At 37.5% G+C, this 22,259-nt stretch overlaps 1 protein-coding gene across 6 annotated transcripts in view; it reads right to left on the reverse strand.

Moving 5' to 3' along the window:
* COMMD1 (copper metabolism domain containing 1) overlaps window positions 1-22,259 on the reverse strand; it is a 229,084-nt gene that overhangs the window by 152,743 nt on the left and 54,082 nt on the right. For all 6 annotated transcript variants that reach the window (XR_006529203.2, XM_044772529.2, XM_044772528.2 and 3 more), the window contains exon 2: window positions 10,286-10,567. Coding sequence is in view for 5 of the 6 variants with exons in the window: in XM_044772529.2 (XP_044628464.1) it covers window positions 10,286-10,567 (282 nt within the window). In the remaining variant the exon portion in view is untranslated. The remainder of the gene's footprint in view (window positions 1-10,285; window positions 10,568-22,259) is intronic.

Genomic DNA, 22,259 nt, shown 5'->3' on the forward strand with positions numbered 1-22,259 from the left:
TACAAGAGAACTCAGAAAGACAGTTCAATGAAACCAGGAACAAAATTAATGAACAGAGCGAATTCTTCACAAAAGAGACTGAAACTATAAACAAAAACCAATGAGAAATGTTGGAGATGAAAAACACAATGAATTAGGTCAAGAAAAATCTGGAGTCCTTAAATAAGAGCTGATATCATGGAGAATAGAACTAGCAATTTAGAAGATAGGAATGCAGAAATACTTCAGACAGAAGAGAGACAACTAAGACTAAAAACAAATGAAGAAATTCTCTGAGAAATATCAGACTCAATTAGGAAATGCAACAATAGGATTAAAGGTATTCCAGCGGGAGAACAGAAGGGGTAAGGAGCAGAGAGCCTGTTCAAAGAAATAATAGCTGAGAACTTCCCAAACCTGGTGAAAGAGCTGGAATTACAAGTAAAAGAAGCTAAGAGTACTCATAATTAACATCAATGTAAAAAGACCTTCTCAAAGGTATACAGTAGTAAAAATGGCAAAAGTCAATGACAAAGAAAAAGTATTAAGGGCAGCAAGGAAGAATACAGTAACCTACAAAGGAACCTCTATCAGGCTTTCAGCAGATTTCTCAGCAAAAACCTTACAGGCTAGGAGAGAGTGGAATGATATATTCAAAATTCTGAAAGACAGAAACTTTCAGCCAAGAATACTCTATTCAGTGAAAATATCCATCAGATATGATGGAGAAATAAAAACCTTCCCAGATAAACAAATGCTGAGGGAGTTCATCACCACAAGAACCCCGCCCCCGGCCCCGACACACACACAAGATATGATCAAAAAGGCCCTCATACCTGGAAAAAAAAGGGGGGGTTACAAAACCTTGAGCAAGGAGATAAATAGGCAACAAAATCAGAAAAAAATAACTCTCTTATCAAAACAGATTAGCAAACACTTAATCATAGCATTAAAGGTAAAGGGAAGGAAAACATCAAGAATAAATATAATGACTTCATTTTTTTTTTTTTGAGGACAATTAGCCCTGAGCTAACATCTGCCAATCTTCCTCTTTTTGCTGAGGAAGACTGGCCTTGAGCTAACATCCATGCCCATCTTCCTCTCCTTCATATGTGGGACGCCTACCACAGCATGGCTTTTGCCAAGCACTACCATGTCTGCACCTGGGATCCAAACTGGCGAACCCTGGGCTGCCGAGAAGTGGAACATGTGCACTCAACTGCTGTTACACCAGGCTGGCCCCTAATCACTTCATTTTAACCACAAACTCACAACACAAAACTTACAAGGGAACAACAATAACACAGAAGGGAAGGGGAAAGGGACGGAATCTTCTTAGACTAACGGAATAAGAGGCTATCAGAAAATGGACTATCTCATCTATGAGATCTTTTATACAAACCTCATGGTAACCACTAAACAAAAAATCAGAACAGAGACATAACTGATAAATAAACAGAAAACTGAGAAAACCATCATAGAGAGCCATAAAATTGAACTGGCAGTACGAAATACACAGGACAAGAAACAAGGGAAATATAGAACAACTGGAAAACAAGTGATAAAATGGCAGCATTAAGCCCTCATATATCAATGATCACTCTAAAGGTAAATGGATTGAATACCCCAATCAAAAGACACAGAATGGCGGGATGGTTTAAAAAAATAAATCCAACGATACACTGCCTCCAGGAAACACACCTCAGCTCTAAAGACAAACACAGGCTCAGAGTGAACGGATGGAAGATGATACTCAAAGCTAACAGCAAACAAAGAAAGCAGGTGTTGCCATACTTCTATCAGACAAAATCGACTTCAAGACAAAAAAGACAATGAGAGACAAAGAGGGGCAGCATATAATGATAAAAGGGACACTCCACCAAGAAGACACAACACTTATATATGCACCTAACACAGGAGCACCAAAGTACATAAAGCAACTATCAATTAACCTAAAAGGAGATATTAACAGAAACACAATGCAAGTAGGGGACCTTAACACTCCACTTTCATCAATGGTTAGATCAAGCAGACAGAAAATCAACAAGGAAACAGTGGAACTAAATGAAAGACTAGACCAGATGGACTTAATAGATATATATAGAACACTCCACCCAAAATCAGCAGAATAGACATTCTTCTCAAATGCACATGGAACAATCTCAAAGATAGACCATATGTTGGGAAACAAGGCAAGCCACAATAAATTCAAGATGACTGAAATCATATCAAGCATCTTTTCCGACCATAATGCTACAAAACTAGAAATGAACTACAAGAAAAAAGCTGCGAAAGTGACAAACATGTGGAGACTAAACAACATGCTACTGAACAATCAAGGGATCGTTGAAGAAATTAAAGGAGAGACCAAAAAATATCTGGAGGGGCTGGCCACATGGCCAAGTGGTTAAATTCGTGCACTTCCACTTTGGTGGGGTTGGGGGGCATTCACCAGTTTGGATCCTGGGTGTGGACCTACACACCACTCATCAAGCCATGCTGTGGCAGCATCACTCATGGAAGAACCAGAATGACTTACAACTAGTATATACAACTATGTACTGGGGCTTTGGGGCAGAAAAGAAAAAGAGGAAGATTGGAAACATATGTTAGCTCATGGCTAATCTTTCTGACTAAAAGCAAACAAACAAAAGGATGAAAATAAAGACTAAAAATATCTATCTAAATAATCTAGAGACAAACGAAAATGAAAATACACGACACCAACTCACATGGGATGCAGCAGAAGTGGTCCTAAGAGGGAAAATCATAGCAATTCAGGCCTGACTTAACAACAACAAAAATCTCCAATAAGCAATCTTAAACTACAACTAATTAGAATTAGAAAAAGAAGAGCAAACAAAGCCCAAAGTTAGCAGAAGGAGGGAAATAATAAAAATTAGAGCAAAAATAAATGAAATTGAAACAAACAAAACAGTAGAAAGGATCAGTGAAACTAAGGGGTGGTTCTTTGAGAAGATAAACAAAACTGACAAGCCCTTAGCCAGACTCACTAAGAAGAAAAAGAGAGAAGCCTTAAATAAATAAAATTAGAAATGAAAGGGGAGAAATTACAGTGGATACCACAGATATACTAAGGATTATTAGAGAATAACATGAAAAACTATATGCCAACAAATTGGACGATCTATAAGAAATGGATAAATTCTGACTCATACAACCTCCCAAAACTGAACCCAGAAGAAACAGAGAATCTGAATAGAGCAGTCACAAGTAAAGAGATTGAAACAGTAATCAAGAACCTTCCAAAAAATAAAAGTCCAAGACCAGATGGCTTCTCTAGAGAATTCCACCAAACATTCAAAGAAGACTTAATATCTATCCTTCTCAACTTAGCCCAAAAAACTGAAGAAGATGGAATATTCCTAACACATTAACATCACCCTGGTCCCAAACTCAGACAAGGACAACACAAAGAAGGAAAATTACAGGCCAATATCGCTGATGAACATAGATGCAAAAAACCTCAACAAAATATTGGCAAACTGAATACAGCAATACATCAAAAGGATCATACACCATCACCAAGTGGGATTTATACCAGGGATGCAGGGATGGTTCAACATCCACAAATCAATCAATGTGATATACCGCATCAACAAAATAAGGAATAAAAACCATGTGATCATCTCAATAGATGCAGAGAAAGCATGTGACAAGATCCAACATCCATTTCTGATAAAAACTCTCAATAAAATGGCTACAGAAATAAAGTACCTCAACATAATAAAGGCCATAAATGACAGACCCACAGCCAACATCATACTCAATGGGGAAAAGCTGAAAGCCATTCCTCTGAGAACAGAAACAAGACATGGGGTGCCCATTCTCACTACTTTTGTTCAACATAGTACTGGACGTTTTGGTCAGAGCAATTAGGCAAGAAAAAGAAATAAAAGGTATCCAAATTGGCAATGAAGAAGCGAAACTCTCACTGTTTGCAGACAACATGATTTTATATATAGACAATTCTAAAGAATCCATTGGAAAACTATCAGAAATAATCAACAACTACAGCAAAGTTGCAGGGTACAAAATCAGCTTATGAAAATCAGTTGCATTTCTATATTCTAATAACACACTAACGGAAAGAGAATTCAAGAATACAATCTTATTTACATTTGCAACAAAAGGAACAAAATATCTAGGAATAAACTTAACCTAGGAGGTGAAAGACCTATACAACAAAAACTGTAAGACATTATTGAAAGAAATCGATGATGACATAAATTAAATGGAAAGATAGTCCACACACATGGATTGGAAGAATAAACATAGTTAAAATGTCCATACTACCTAAAGCAATCTACAGATTCAATGCAATCTCAATCAGAATCCCAATGACATTCTTCACAGAAATAGAACAAAGAATCCTAAAATTCATAGGGGGCAACCAGAGACCTCAAATAGCTAAAGCAATCCTGAGAAAAAAGAACAAAGCTGGAGGCACCACAATCTCTGACTTCAAAATATACTACAAGGCTATAGCAATCAAAACAGCATGGTACTGACACCAAAACAGATCAGACAGAACAGACACACAGATCAACAGAACAAAACTGAAAGCCCAGAAATAAAACCACACATCTATGGGCAGTTAATCTTTGACAAAGGAGATAAGAACATACAACAGAGAAAGAAAAGTCTCTTCAATAAATGGTGTTGGGAAAACTGGACAGCCACATGCAGAAGAATGAAAGTAGACCATTATCTTTCACCAAACACCAAAATTAACTCAAAATGGATCACAGACTTGAAGGTAAGATGTGAAACCATAAAACTCCTGGAAGAAAATATAGACAGTATGCTCTTTGACATCAGTCTTAGAAGGATCTTTTCGAATCCCATGTCTACTCGGGCAAGGGAAATAAAAAAATAAACAAATGGGACTTCATCAGACTAAAGAGCTTCTGCAAGGCAAAGGAAACCATGAACAAAATGAAAAGACAACTCCCAACTGGGAAAAAATATCTGCAAATCATATATCTGATAAGAGGTTAACCTCCAAAACATATAAAGAACTCATACAACTCAAAAATAAAACAACAGAAAACCCAATCAAAAAATGGGCAGAGGATATGAACAGACATTTTTCCAAAGAAGATATAAAGATGGCCAACAGGCACATGAAAAGATGTTCAACATCACTAATCATTAGGGAAATGCAAATCAAAATGAGACATCACCTTACACTTGTTAGAATGGTTATAATTACCAAGACAAAAAAGAACATGTTGGAGAGGCTGTGGAGAAAAGAGAACCCTCAGATACTGATGGTGGGAATGCAAACTGGTGCAGCCACTATGGAAAACAGTATGAAGATTTCTCAAAAAATTAAAAATAGAAATTCCATACAACCCAGCTATCCCACTGCTGGGTATTTATCCAAAGAACTTGAAATCAACAATTCAAAGAGATATGCATGCCTATGTTCACGGCAGTATTAGTTGCAAGCCAAGACGTGGAAGCAACCCAAGTGCCCATAGACTGATGACTGGATAAAGAAGATGTGGTATATACTTACAATGGAATGCTACTCAGCCATAAAAAAAGACAAAATCATCCCATTTGCAACAACATGGATGGACCTTGAGGCTATTATGTTAAGCGAAATAAGCCAGACAAAGACAAACACTGTATGACTTCACTCGTATGTGGTAGATAAACAAATACACGGACAAAGAGAAGAGATTAGTGCTTACCAGAAGGGAAGGGGGCTGGGAGTGGGAATAAGGGATAAAGGAGCACATACATATGGTGACTGACAGACAATAATGTACAACCAAAATTTCCCAACGTTATAAACTATTAGGATCTCAATTAAGAAAAAAATTAGATCAGGGGCTGGCCAGTGGCACAGCAGTTAAGTTCACACGTTCCACTTCAGCGACCCAGGGTTTGCTGGTTCGGATCCCAGGTGTGGACAGGGCACCACTTAGCAAGCCATGCTGTGGCAGGCATCCCACATATAAAGTAGAGAAAGATGGGCATGGATGCTAGCTCAGGGCCAGTCTTCCTCAGCAAAAACAGGAGGATTGGCAGCAGATGTTAGCTCAGGGTTAATCTTCCTCAAAAAAAAAAAAAAAATTAGATCAGTAAAAGTAGATTCTGTCTTCTTCCCTATGTCTGCTGAAAACAACCCCAAACTAGGGAAGTGTTTGGTACACTAAAATTTAGTCTAGAAAAGACACTAACACTACCCATTAAAAAAAAAAGGCAATAAAGAAACAGAGCTTTATATTTCAGGATCTCTACAGGCAGGGTAACTCTAAATGTTTATGAATGAACAACTCAGAAGAGGAAGGGAGAAATAACTTATTACTATATGGTTCAGCACTGAAGCTGTGGCTAAATGTTTCCTCAAAAAATGTCTTACTGGATCTTGAAAAACAAAAAGTCACAAAAGAAAAACCAACACATCTTTATAAAATACCAAAATTCAGCCTTAATAAAAGAAATAACCATAAATGATACTCCACTGAACGTGCGAATTATCCCCCCAAAAGTTACTGTTTAAAAAAAGAAAACATTCTATGACAATTTCTATTTAAGTCCCAGGAAAGGAAAACACAACAATGATGTTAATTAAGTAAGCAAAACAATAAAACTTTCCTAAAGATACAAGCCAGATTCCACCATTCCTCAAGGCTTGGGTCCCTCAGTGATTTATGACCAAATACGACAGGATCTCAAGTGCACAAGTAAAGCATTTGATGTTCTTCTCTTTGGACATGAAATGTTCACCTCAAAATTTTCCATGTACTTTTCAATTGAATTCATGTTTTAATATTACAAAACTTTTATTTCTGTTGGATAAAAACATTCACTACAAGAAAAGTAATTTGGTCAGTAGTACATAGTCATTTTCTCTAGCTCTGCAGATTTCCATAAATGTACTGCTTTAGTTACTTTCCTATTTGGTTTCCTCATATCCCAAAGGCATTATATATTGTGGTTAATTAAAAAAAAGGTAATGCACGCACATAGGCTGCTGATTGTCAAATGTACTTTTTGGACCAAAGAAAGAACTAACACTGACAAAATGAGCAGGAGAAAGAAATTTAAATAGGCAGGGGAAAACAAAAAAGTCCACCACCACTTCTGGTTCCTGAATAAATGGTCCCCAAGCACTCTACAAATTATGGTAAGTAGAAGTAACATGGCAACATATACTGAATTCTCACTGTAAAAATTTGATACTAAGCTCTATTAACCTTTCAAATTAGATTATGTGGCTACCTTCAACACAGTTGTTCTAAACTCTGGATGAATAATGGAATCACCAGCTTTAAAGAATACTGATACCCAGGTCCCATCCCCACAGATTCTTATTTAATTGGTCTGACGTATGTCTTGAATGTGAAAATTTTTAAAGCTCCACAAGTGATTATTATGTGCAGCCATAATTGAGAACCACTAAATGACATAAATCAAAGACAGTAATTTAGCTGCTTTGGAGTACATGAATAGACACACACACAGACACAGACACACACACAGACACACAAACACACACACCCAGAGTTCAAAAAGCTTGGTCATTCTTCTTGGAGGAAGCAACCTCTTGGTATCCTAGTTAATTCTCTCACAAGCTTATACAATGTTAGCAATGTGAAAATAACTTTGACTTTGTTGCTTACAGGTATTCTATAAATTGGAAACTTGATTTAGTGGAGTATTTCATAACTAACACTCACCTGGAAGCTGACAGAAGTACTAACCAAGAATGCAGTCTCACAAAAATATTTCCTGTAGGATCTGGGCAATATATTTTACTACCAGCCTAGGTTCTACTATCATTTACGTCTTTCTTTACAACTTTTCTTAATTTAAGAATAAATTTGCATACAAAGAATTTTGCAGATTAAAGTGTATTTTCAATGATTTTCACAGTGACCACTTTTTTTTACAACTTTATAACTAATATACAATAAACTGCATAAAGTATACAATGTTGTAAGTTTTGAGAGATATATATATATATATATATACATATACCCATGAAACCGTTGCCACAATTAAGATAACAAACATTTTTATCATTCTTATAAGTTTTCACACACCCCTCTGTTATCTAACCCATCCCTCCCTCTACTCTTATCCCTAGGCATCTGCTGTCATTATAGATTACTTTGAATTTTCTAGCATTTTATACAAGTGGAATCATACATTATGATAAAAAAAAGTTTTTATCTGGCTTATTTCACTCAGTAAATGATTTGGAGATTCAACCATTTTGTTGTGTGTTTCAAAAGTTCTTTCCTTCTTATTGCTGAATGATTCCTATCAATGCTCTTGATTACCATATTGTATAACCAACATGTTTTCTTGGCATAGAACATTGTGAAAATCTAACAAAAGCTCCTAAATGTTGATATCAATGGTTTTTGGAAAAAATAAGTCTGGTGATACCTATTTTAGCTTTCACTTTATCACTTATCAGTTATGACTGAAGCAAGTCACTCACCTGTCTCAGAAACCTTCTCTAGAAAATGGGGATATACCACCTCACCTGTGTAATTCACCTTAGATAAGTGCTTAAGGACTCTTTGACTTCTAAGACCTATCAATTCTACTGAAACAGGTAAATCTTCTAGAACGACAACAATGCCCATTTGTTTACATACTGTCTGTGGTTGCTTTTGAGCTACAACAAGAAAGTTGAGTACTTGTGACAGAAACTGTATGGCTGTCAAGCCTAAAATATCTGGCCTCTCAAAAAAAAGTTTATCAACCTGTTCTGAGTGAACACAAAATGTTCTTGGAGCAAGCAAACAGATCATTTGTAGTGATGTTTAGATTTACTGATTGACAAAAATGATTCCACTGCCAAAAAATAATTACTTTTGCCACTTTGGCAAATAAGATCAAAGAAAAATCATAGAGATTTAAAAACCCCTGTGGCAGCAATAAATTCAATGGTACATAAGTTACTAAAATCAAAAGGACACATTATAAACTCCATTTCAAGAAATAGTAGGACTATATCAAGTTAAAGAAATACAATAATAGCTTTCTAGGAAAGTCTTGAAATAGATATGTATGTTTTCATATTCCTGCCCAAGTGATAAACACTTAAAGACAAAATGAAATAATCACTACTGCCAGAATAAAAAATGAACAGCCTGTACAAATGGCTGGTGAAACTTAGATATACAAGTGTACTTACCACATCTTTCTAGTCTGTCAGACTTCTGGTCTGGGAACAATCGAAGCGGAAGGCCGTATAACACAACGGTTAAGAAAATGGCCCTTAGGGTCAGACAAACCAACGCCAATAAAGGGCACTGGCACTATTGTACAATAACTGAATAAAAAATCCTCCAAATGTATTCTGAAAAAGTTATTTTTTTAAAAGAAATTATCTTTTAAATTAAAATTAAAATCATTACAGAACTACAAAACTGAAAAATCCTAAGCAACTCAAGAAGGGAATATGTGAGGGAAACTGCCAGCTAAAAAACTGCTTTCAGCATTAGAAGAAAAAAAAATCTCTATTATAGGATGTAATAGAAGCACTTATTTGATTATTCATCTGAAAATAAATCTGGTTAGCTAATTCAGTAGTCTGGGTTTTCTCTTCCTAATTACAAGTTGGTGCTTTTTTCCCCCAAAAGACATACGCCAGGTTATTAAAAGTCTGATCTGGCAGTCATCTGAAGCACATACTGAATGACTTCAAGAAAAACCATGTAGATGCTAACATAGTCTGCTATAATAGTGGAAACTGCAAGGAAAAGCAGTAGTGTTTTGTAAATAATCAAGATCAAATTAAAAATTATTTGTGGGCTCAAGAACAGAGAGCACAGTAGGGTCTTTAGGAACAATGCATTACTGTAATTAAGATACACCGCCTCCTATACCTTACTGCCTATAAGGATGACTGGGTGAGACAGTTTTGTTCTGTGTTGTTTAATCTCAATTCCTGGTCTTTATTTAGCCTATCTAAATCACTGCCTTGGGGATTCTGACCAAATGCCAAGAATTTGGAGATCCATCCAAAATAGAGTAGTGGCCAACTTTTCTGTGCAATTACCTTATTGATCCATTTTGTTCTTCTGAGCTAGCTGCCAGGACCCTGAGGCTGGTTTCCAGACTGTTCACAATTGGGAGCATCTAAATATTCAGAAGATTCCATCTCTGCAAAGGGATTCTAGGAAACAGGGTCTTTTCCTATTCTTCTTCTTATCTTTGCAAAGTAAGTGCTACATAAAACCAATCTGAATATATGGCTAACATGTAATGGAAAATATAGTTTACAGAGGGAAACTGAAGTTGAACTCACCTGTCCACTTTTCCCTATTTCCAGCTCCATTATGGCAACAGGGGTATGTATTTCAGCTGAGTGCCTTGACTGTGATTTGCCATCAACTCTCCAGCTCAGGCCCCGAAGCCCACTGTCCCAGCGGCTCTGGTTCATGAGGCTCTCTCGGATTTTTGTCTTATGGCTCTTCCAGAATTTGGAAATGACAGCAGCTTGGTCAGATGTGATCCCACCTTGCTTTTTGGTTTGAGCAGTCAAGAATGCCTCCAGCTGGTTGAAATCCATGTCTGCAGATGCAATAGACTATAATGACAGAAAAAGTAATAAATTTGAATTTGGTAGATAACTAGAAAAAGATAGCTTCTTAACGGATCATATTTTGAATGATTTTTAATCACTGAATAAGCTTTTAAAAAGGGTCAGCAAGTGACAGCAATGAGAATAAGCTCTTCATAAGTACAAAAACATTCCCTTTGCAAATACTGAATATCAGAAAAGCTACTGTTAAAATTCCATGTCACTCAATTCTCTATCAATAACTTGAATCTAATTTTTAAATACCCAGTTCCACGGTGGCGAAATAATAAATAAAATAAAAACATAAAAATAAACTAATAAAACAGGGGAATAAAATTAATTAGTTCTCTGATGAAATCTCAAATAATTTCACAATGTCAGGCTTGGCTGGATATACTACAACTGTACAATGCCTTGTGTGTAAGAAGCACTAAGTAAATTTTGTTTAATAAATGTGTTATTTTAGCTTTGTAGCCCATCTTCAGTCAAACAGCTCATTCACAATAACATTACTCTGAAACTGTACATTACTTTATGCTTTTCCATACATTTTCAAAATTTAATTGCCATTGCTGTTCTGAGAATAGTAAGCAGCTAAACTGAAGTAAGAAATCATTCAGCCCAGAGGGCTGGGCCAATGGAGCCTTGGAGAGGACAGTGACGGGTAATGATCTGGTCTCAGGACAAGCTGTCCCTTGCTTCTTCTTTGGTATATCCTTATCCTCTCCTGGCCATGTGGGTTTGCCCGAGCTTCAAATCAGACAAATCATAGTCCCCTCCTTTCTTAGGGCACACTGATTGATCCAAATAATTCTCCCTATTTAGAGCAGGAGGAGAAATGGTCTTGCCTCTTGGGGTCATGGTACTGGAAGGATATGAGGCTGGGATTGCAGACAGCCTCTTTGATCTTTTGGCGAAGTTCTGACTACAATAAAACAGAATGATGCCAAGCAGAGATGAGAGTGGGTTCTAATGGAGAGATATCCCTGTTCTATAATCCCCAAGGCCCTGGTTCCTACAGCCCTTCCTTCAATTCTGTATGTTACCTCAGCATCCTTTCCACCTACAGGCACCAAAAAATTCCATTTATTGTCCAAGATAGCTTAAGCCGTCTCCCTATCATTTGAAACCAAGAATCCTGACTAAACTTGGGTACTAGCAGAGAGAGCAGAGGAATGTACAGGTAGAGTATAAGCAGAGGAGGTGGGACTTCTACAAACACACCGCCTTTTATTCCTCTGCGAGTTTAAAAAGTTGTACAGTAAACATTACAACTTTATAACAAATAAATATTACAACACAGATTAAAGATATTTCACATTACAATTCAATAAACATTTATTGAACACCTGCCTATTTACCAGGTATAAAGACCCAAAGTCTCTGGCTATGCCACTCAATAGAAGCATTAATTTGTATAATATACTATAACTAAGTCAAATTATTTCCACTGGCACTTTGCTTCACACTATCACACCACAACTCAGGTGACTTGTATCATTCTTTCCTTAAATCATATCAAGATATCCATTCTGATATAACTTCACTTGTGACAGAAGTTATTTTGGTTGGGTTCCAGTCAATAATATCTTGAACTGGGGTCAATTCATCCAAATTTAGAATAAGCAGAGATTAAATGAGGAACTGATTTTGGTTTGAGTTCAAAGTCCTCAATTTTCATTTAATTGAGGAAATATTTGAATAGCTGCCATGGAACATACCTGTTCAAGGCGTGCCACCTTCATCTACGAGTAATCTAAGCTGGCAGCCTGGTACTTACTTATCTTCAATTCTTCCCTTTCCTCCACAACTTAAATGAGTGGTTCTCAACACTGGCTGTATATTGGAACCATGAGATACATTTAAAAATATCAGTGCCCAGACTCCATACCAGGAATGTTTTTTTTCTGAGGAAGATTAGCCCTGAGCTAACATCTGCCAATCCTCCTCTTTTTTCTGTGGAAGACTGGCCCTGAGCTAACATCTGGGCCCATCTTCCTCTACTGTGTATGTGGGATGCCTACCACAGCATGGCTTGCCAAGTGGTGCCACGTCGGCACCAGGGATCCGAACCAGTGAACCCCGGGCCGCAGAAGCAGAACGTGTGCACTTAACCACTGCACCACCAGTCCAGTCTGCACCACCAACCAGAAATTCTGATTTCTACAAATTCTAGAGTGGGGCCCAGGCATTAGTATTGTTTCAATGCTTCCTAAATGATTCTAATGGGCAACAAAGGTTAAGATCTAATGCCTATAACCTTTCAATCATCAAGTTCTACTTATTTTTATATCTGAAATAATTCTCTAATAATATGTCCCCTCTGCTCTGTCCCCATTACCCGGTAGAGGCCCTCACTATCTGTACCTAAACTAGGCTTGTACCTCCTCAAATCTCTGATCCTGTCACTTCTCCATGTAAAGCTATCCAATATCTGGCTATTACCTGCTGCAGTGGCTATCAGTCAGGATGTGGGGAAACCTTTTACTATGAGGTATGAGATAAATTACAAGTAACATTATTATTGGCAGTAAAAGTACTTAAGTTTGTAAAGATTTATTTTTATATGTATATATTGGGGGGTTTTCAAGGTTATCTTTATAGTAACAATTTCCTCCCTTATTTTGTTTCCTTGAACAGAAGAAAAAAAGAGGATTACAAACACAAGAACTCTGTATGGGAATATATCATGCATGTATTACTATCTGTTAAGTGTGCGACAGGGGAATAAAAAATTGAAAACTGGTAAACCAGGATAGTGGTTCTCAACGAGGTAGTATTGCTCCCAAAGGCAGTTGATAAATGTTGGGGGCTGTGCTTGGTTTCAGGATGACTAGAGTTCTCTTGCCATCGAGTGAGTGGGAGCCAAGTATGCTGGGCATGCTACTGCTCAAGAAAACAGGGGTTAGCAAACTCTGTAAAGCTGTTACCATCTCTGTTACATATTCTTCCCTTTTTTTGTCCAACTCTTTAAAAATGTAAAAACCATTCTTAGCTCATGGGCTATACAAAAATAGGCAGTGTGGCCTATGGGATATAGTTTGCCAACCTCTGCTCATAAAATCCCACAGAACAAACTGATCCACGTCCCACGTGACTTGGCAATGTCTCATCTAACATTATGTGGAAAAACCTGTTTATAATTACTTGAGCCTAGAAATTAATCTTTTTTCTTTTTACATAAAAAAATATTTTTTGCACAGTTTTAATAAACACCAAATTTTCGAGGAATGCAATTAATATAACTTGTACTTTGGTTTGGTCAGAACTTTACCAACACGTTGAACATTTTGGAAAATCTCATTACCAGTGGCAATACCATTTAAAGTACCTTAACTACCAATACAACACATCTATATATGTCTGCATTTACTGCTGCACATTCACAGTGATTCTACATATAGGTGCTAGTATCTGATTAATCCATTATATGTTCTAATGCAGCAATGCTTGCACACAGACATTTTAAAATATATATTTCAAATTACTTTATTATTTTCCTCATTAACTTCCCTTTATACTATATTTATGTCATCATATTGATTTGTTAGAAATTAGGCGTGTTAATTTTATTATATGTGAATTATACACGCATCCCATTTAAGGATAACAAAGGGACATTAGAAAATATTTACCATAAAGAGGAGACATTGGGTCTTATAGGTTTGAGAACCACTGAGGATCAAGTCCAAGCTCAACAGAACAGGCCCTTCAAGATGTGAGCTGACTTATCTTTCAGTTTTAGTGCCTCATATCTTACTGCTTCCTGCCTCCCGCACTTGCTGCTCAAATAGCACTAACCTGTTTGTAATTCCCCTACTAGCAATCCTAATATGCTGCTTCTTTCTGTGTGCCTCTGTTCATGCTATTCTAACTACCTCAAATGTCCTTTCATCACCATCCTCACCAGATTAACTTCTATTCACCATTCAAGACTCAGTTCAAGCATGGCTTCCCCAATATTCCTCCTTCTCTAGTAAGGTGAGGGCCCTTTCTACTCTAAAAATGTCCTAATATCTTCACTGTACTTACCTCAATCTAATGAAATTATCTGTGTACAAGTCTATTTTACCCAAGAGATTCTAATCTTTGAGGGCAGGGTCTACATTTCTCTGCAAATACAGCATCTAACACAATTCCTTGAATTCATGTTCTAACAAGTACTCACAACCATATCATAACTTTTTAAACCAAAATAATAAATGCTGCAGATCAACCTTAAGCCTATAATTATTTAAAGTTACCAACTACTTGCTTTACAAAATCGTCTCATGTATATCAAAACCATAAAGTCCTAGATAAGGGTAGAAAATAATACCAGGGTGCTGATTTCTGTCTGCCTAATCTAGCCCCGCAAATCAGCAAGGGGCTCAGAGCCAAAGGAAATTTAGGCTAGGAATCATGGCAAAGGAAGAATTTGAATGAAAGATAAAAATGTAAACCACCGGGGCCTGCCCCGGGGCTGAATGGTTAAGTTCCCGCGCACTCTGCTTCGGAGGCCCAGGGTTTCGCCAGTTGGAGTCCTGAGCATGGACATAGCACCGCTAAACAAGCCATGCTAAGGTGGCATCCCACATGCCACAACTAGAAAGACCTACAACTAAAAATACACAACTATGTACTGGGGGGCTTTGGGGAGAAAAAGGAAAAATAAAAATCTTAAAAATAAAATTAAAAAATGTAAACCACTGTGTTATTAACAAAGCTGTTGCTGCTAGAATATAATCACAGAGCAACCCTATATGGTGTGGCTGGTGATGGGCAGCTTGGGGGAATGGCTGGTCTCCTAGTCAAGAGAGATTAGCAATATGCTAAACATGCACTTGATTGAAATATGATGATCCAGTAACTATTTTTAAATATTAAAAATGTCAGTCCAAAAACAAAAATTTCAAATGAACACAAATTGTGAGGTAGTAGAAAGAGGAAAAGAGAAGTAAAAGGATGCCAAGTTGTTCCTGGCTACTTCAGACAAAAGAAACAGATTGATATTGCAGGGAGGAAGACTTTTCCTCTACCTAATGTGTGTTTGTCTGGCCAGAGAATGAATTAAATTCACATGAGACAGAATAGCAAGAGAAAATTAAACAAAGCTTTATGAGGACCATGGCCTGGGGCCTTTCTTCCAGAAGGAAGAAAGGGCACCGAAGAAGTGGCGTGCACAGAGTGGTTATATACCCCCAAACAGGGTGTTTCTCATATGATTGAAATGTCCCTCCCACAACAGTCACAAGATTGCCCTGTCAGCACAGCGCTTGATGGACACAGCAGAGAGTGGGTCTGCTATCTCGGAGGGCGTAGCAGGAGGCAAGTCTATTGTCTCCAGCTGGGTGCTCACAGGTGAGCGCAGCAATCAGTTCCTAGACTAAAGAAAGATGCTTAATCCTGAAGGAAATACCAAGGTTGTGAGGGGGAGGGAAGTCAGTTACAGGAGGTTACCAGACAAGCACCATAAACAAATGCAGATTTAAGTCCTTGCCTTCCCCATTGATTAAGAGTTTCTAGAGATATCTTTACAGATGGAGAGTTCCTTTACAATGTAAATGTGTCTTACAAAGGGTAAGTAAATTCTACTTTTCAGTTGCTTTCCTGTCTGCAAAGGAACCAGCCTCAAATAATCCTCATGCCAAAGAGACATATCTTGGGGTGGCCATTTCCAGGTCCCCACAATATACATGCAATTCCTATCAAAATTCTAGCAAGATTTTTTGTAGATATAGACAAAATTACTCTAAAATTTATATGGAAAGGCAACGAAAGGAGAGTAGATAAAACAATTTTGAAGAGGGACAATAAAGTGAGAGGAATCAGTCTTCCCCATTAAGACTTATGTATAGCTATAGTAATCAAGACTCTGGTATTTGCAGAGGGATAGACACATAGACCAATGGAACAGAATAAATAACACAGAAATAGACCCACACAAATATGGATAACTGATTTTTGACAAAGGTGCAAAAACAATTCAATGGAGGAAAGATAGCCTTTTCAATAAAAGGTGCTCAAGCAAATAGATATCCATAGGTTAAAAAAAAATTAAAAAAGAACCTCAACCTAAGTCTCATAACTTGCATAAAAATTAACAAAAATGGATCATGGGCTTAGATATAATGTGAAACTTTAAAATCTTAAAGAAAAAAAATAGAAGAAAATCTTTGGCATCTAGGACTAGGCAAAGCGTTCTTAGACGACACCAAAGCATGATCCATAAAAGCAAAAACTGTTAAATTCTACCTCACTAAAAATAATGTTTGCCCTGTGCAAAAAACCCTGTGAAGAGGATGAAAAAGACAAGCTACAAATTGGGAGCAAATATTTCAAACCACATATCTGACAAAGGACTAGTATTTAGAATATATACAGAACTTTCAAAAGTCAACATTAAAAAACAATCCCATTAGAAACTGTACAAAAGACATGAGAAACATTTCATCTCGGTGGATATACAGATCGCAAATAAGCACATGAAAAATGTTTAACTTCATTAGCCATCAGAGAAATGTAAATTAAAACCACAACAAGATGTCACTACACACTTAGCAGAATGGCTAAAATTAAAAAATAGTGACAAGATCAAATGCTGCTGGGGACACAAAGAAACTGAATCACTCATACATTGCTGTGGGAATGTAAAATGGTACTCCAATGTGAAAAACATTTTGTCAACTTATTAAAAAACTAAACAAGCGGGGCTGGCCCCGTGGCTGAGTGGTTAAGTTCGTGTGCTCCACTGCAGGCGGCCCAGTGTTTTGTTGGTTCGAATCCTGGGCGCGGACATGGCACTCACTGCTCATCAAACCATGCTGAGGCAGCGTCCCACATGCCACAACTAGAAGGACCAACAACAAAGAATATACAACTATGTACCGGGGGGCTTTGGGGAGAAAAAGGAAAAAAAATAAAATAAACAAGCAATTACCATTTCACCCAGCAATAGCACTCCTGGGCATTTATCCCAGAGGGAGGAGGACTTAGGTCCATACAAAAAGCTATACACATATGTTTCTAGCAGCTTTATGTGTAACAGCCAAAAACTAAAAGCAAACCAGATGTCCTTCAATGAATGAATGGTTAAACTGTGGTACATCCATACCATGGAATACTACTCTGCAATAAAAAGGAACTGGACCACTGTTACTAAAACCTGCATGAATTCCAGACAATTATGCTGAGTGAAAAAAGCCAACCATAAAAGGTTAAACATTGTATTATTCCAATTATAAAATATTCTTGAAATGACAAAATTACAGAAATGGAAAATAGGTTAGTCATTGCCAGGGGTTAAGGTGGGGGCTCTTTGAGAAAGACCCAGTTGCAGCTGCAGCAGAGCTTGGTCCATTGGCTCCTGCTCCTGACCCACCACTATTTGCTCTCACCCAAGAACAAGTTGGTGGGAAGCTACGTCACAGCCACGGCTTTGAAAGATATCAGAAAGACACCTACGGAACCAGAGGTGGCGATTCATCAAATGAGAATCACCCTAACTAGTCACAGTGTAAGATCTCTGGAGAAGGTGTGTGCTGACTTGATCCGAGGCACAAAAGAAAATCTCAAAGTGAAAGGACCAGGTGGGAGGCCTATCAAGACTCTGGGAATCACTAAAAGAAAAACTCTTTGTGCTGTAAGGTTCTTAGACTTGGGATTTTTTCAGATCAGTATCTACGAGTGACTCACTACCTTGGACAGTCCTTCTGAGATTGTTAAGCAGATTACTTCCATCAGTATTTAGCCAGGAGGAGAAGCTGAAGTCACCAGTGCAGATGATTAAATCAATTATTTTGATAAATTGATTTTGAGAGGTTTAAAGAAAAAAACCCGAAAGGGTGCAAGTAGGTGGATGGAAAGTGGATGTGGCTATAAAACTGCAACATTAAGAAGCTTAGTGGTGATGGAAAGTTCTATATCTTGATTCTATCAATATAGTAATTGATCAATACTGTATCAATCAACATAATGTTTGTGATATCGTACTATAGCTTTGAAGATGTTACCACTGAGGGAAACTGGTATAGAGTACAAAGGCATCTCTTTGTATCATTTCTTATAGCTGCATGCGAATCTACAATTATCTCTAAATAAAACACTTAATTTAAATAAAAACGCTGTAAGGAAGGACTTCTGAGGCCCCCAGATTTAAGTTCTAATTCTTCTATATGGTTTACAAGGTGAATCATGATCAGGCACCTCCTCTTCCTCTCTAGCTTTATTTCTCTTCATCTCCCTCTACCTCGCATACTCTTCCACTCATTCCTTCTCCCTTCCGTCCATACTGAACTCCTTTCAGTTCCTAAACATGCCATTCTTTCTCTATCCTCTGGAACTTTGCCTATATTGTTCCTTCCGTCTAGAACATCTTAGCTGCTGTTCCTTTAACCCCTTTTATTGACACCACCTTTCTTTTCAGGCTTTAATACAGATCTTACTTTATCCAGGAAGCTTCCTTGAACCCCCAAATCTGAGACAGGGGTCTCTTTCTAGGCTGCATAGGAAACTATGGTTTACTATGTGGTATTTATCATAATGTATGGTAACTGCCAGGCCTATATCTCACTCTAAAATGTAAGTGCCTTAAGAGGACAGAGACCTTGCCCCTCTTTTTTAATATTTAATCTCTAGGGCACACAGTAGGTGATCAGTAAATATATGCTGAATGAGTGAATAGCTGTATGAGTGTGGAATCTGGAATCCAAAAAACCTGTTCCTGACTACTCACTTGACCTTGAGAAAGTCTCTTAGTCTTGTTATAATTTCCTCATTTATAATATGGAGATATAATACAGAACATGGCGATTTAAAAACTTCACTCTAAAATTCTTTGACCCTTCTCCCACTGAGAGTTAAAAGTCTATATCCCACCCCGTAGAATACGGGCTGTGTGATTGCTTGACCAAAAGATTATGGCAATCCCAACTATATGACGTTCTGGGAAAGGCAAAACTATGAAGACAATAAAAAGATCAGTGGTTGCCAGAGGTTGGGAGGAGAAAGAGGGATGAATAGGTGGAACACAGAGGATTTGATTTTTAGGGCAGTGAAACTACTCTACATGATAGTATAACAGTGGTAGTATAACAATGATACATATCATTATACGTTTGTCAAAATCCATAAAATGTACAAAACCAAGAATGAACCCTAACTTAAACTATGGAGTTTGAGTAATGTTGGTTTATTCATTGTAACAAATGTGTAGGATGTTGACTGTGGGAGAGACTGTGCGTATGTGGGGACAGGGGCTATACGGGAACTCTATACTTTCCACTCAGTTTTGCTGTGAACCTAAAACTGCTCTACAAACTAAAGTCCTTTTTTTCTTTTTTTTTTTTGAGGAAGATTAGCCCTGAGCTAACATCTGCCACCAATCTTCTTTTTGCTGAGGAAGACTGGTCCTGAGCTAAAATCTGTGCCCATCTTCCTCTACTTTTTTTATACGTGGGATGCCTGCTACAGCATGGCTTGACAAACGGTGCGTAGGTCTGCACACAGGATCTGAACTGGCAAACCCTGGGCCACGGAAGCAGAACGTGCAAACTTAACCGCTGCGCCACTGGGCTAGCCCCTACAGTCCTTTTAAAAAGAACAAAAACACAAACACATGGACGAAGAAACAGTTCAGTGGTTACCAGGGGAAGAGGGGTGAGGGGTGGGCACAGGGAGTTAAGGGGAACACTTACGTGGTGACAGACAAGAAATAATATACAACTGAAATTTCACAATGATGTAAACTATTATGAACTCATAAAAAAAAGTGAACTAAAAAGAAGATCATGGCAGAATGAGGCTGTGCCAATTTCCTGGCTCAGGTTTTAGGAAACTGCAACTTCCATTTTGTCTCTCTTGAGAAGCTTATTCTTAGAACCCAGGCATCATGATGTAGGCAGCTTTTGGAAGGCTACATCAAAAGGACTCTGGCCTCCAGCCCTCAGTCTTAGAGTCACTAAGCTCCCAGCCAACAGCCAGCACCAAATAGCCAGTTAGTGAGGCATTTTGGAAGTGGATCCTCCAGCCTCCAATTAAGTGGATACCATATGGAGAGAATCTTCCCCTTTGAGCTCCACCCAAAGTTCAGATTCATGAGCTAAATGACTGTTGTTTTAAAATAATAAAATAAACAAAAAGAACTGAACTCAAGATAATGGTGCCTTTTTTTAGTAAACTGCTCATTATCAAGTATATTACTTAAGTAATTTAAATTGAGAGGCTAATATTTGAAAATGAGAAACTTTGATATTAATCAACCCCAAAGCATTTTACTCCTAAATTAGTCCCCTATAATTTAATATATGTAATCATTAATTTCTTATTGCTGCTTGAAAGCAACAGTATTTAAGGTGGCACTAAAAATAAACCACAGAAAGTCAGTTTCTATTACTCTTTGGTAGTTAAAACATAGGTTTTCCATTAAGCTTCTAGTTTATTAGAGTGGTATTACAAAACAAAGGCTCAGTGATTTAAAACAAATAAATGGCATTTAGCAAGAAATAGACTTTCTCCATTAATATAATTTATACATTTGACCTATCAGAGCAAAATGATTCCATTTTATCACCTAGTAGAAATGCATCAGTGATACACAGTTCTATCTCTAGTTTTCCAGTAAAAATGGAAATAGCTCTGAAAAGAAAAAAAACCAACTATAGAACACATTTAGAAACCACTGGGTTCCAAATGCATTTATTTTTAAATTTTTAATTAACAGACTTTAATTATTAGAGCAGTTTTAGGTTCATAGCAAAATTGAGTGGAAAGTAGAGTTCCCACATGCCCCTCCCCCCTCATCAACATCTGCATCAGTGTGGTACATTTGTTACAATGGATAAACTAATATTGACACATCATTATCAACCAAAGTCTATAGTAAATATTGGAGTTCACTCTTGTTGTACATTCTATTAGTTTGACAAATATATTAACAAGATGTATCCACCATTACAGTATTAGACAAACTAAGTTACACTGCCCCAAAAATCCCTTGTGTTCCACTTCTTCATCTCTACCTCCCCACCCCTCCAAAGGACAGCTGTCCCTTGGTCTTTGAGGGGGATTGGTTCCAGGACCCCCCCAGACACCAAATTCCACGGCCACTCAAGTCCCTTATATAAAGTGGCATATTATTTGCATATAACCTGTGCATATCCTCCCATATACTTTAAATCATCTCCAGATTACTTATAATACCTAATGTGATGAAAATGCTATGTAAATAGTTGTTATGCTGTATTGTTTACCGAATAATGCCAAGAAAAGAAAGTCTGTATGTGTTCAGTACAGATGCAACCATCTAGGCCTTTCAATCTGTGGTTGATGGAATCTGTGGATGCAAACCCTGAAGACATGAAGGGCTGATTGTCTTCTAACAAATGTCAATTAGATCCAGTTGATTGATTGGCCTGTTTGATTCCACTATGTCTTAATGGATTTTTTGCCTGCTTGCTGTGTCCATTACTGATAGAACAGTATTAAAGTCTCCAGCTATAATAGTGGATTTATGTATTTCTCCTTTCAGTTCTATCAGTTTTTGCCTCATGTATTTTGACATTCTGTTGGTAGGCGCATACATGTTAGGCACTGTTATGTCTTCTTGGAGAATTGACTCCTTTATCATTACATAATGTGCCTCTTTATTCCTGATAATTTTCCTTGCTCTGAACTCCACTTTGTCTGAAATTAATAAAGCTATTCCAGTTTTCATTCCATT

This window comes from Equus asinus, chromosome 6, assembly GCF_041296235.1.
Source record: "Equus asinus isolate D_3611 breed Donkey chromosome 6, EquAss-T2T_v2, whole genome shotgun sequence".
NCBI lineage: Eukaryota > Metazoa > Chordata > Mammalia > Perissodactyla > Equidae > Equus > Equus asinus.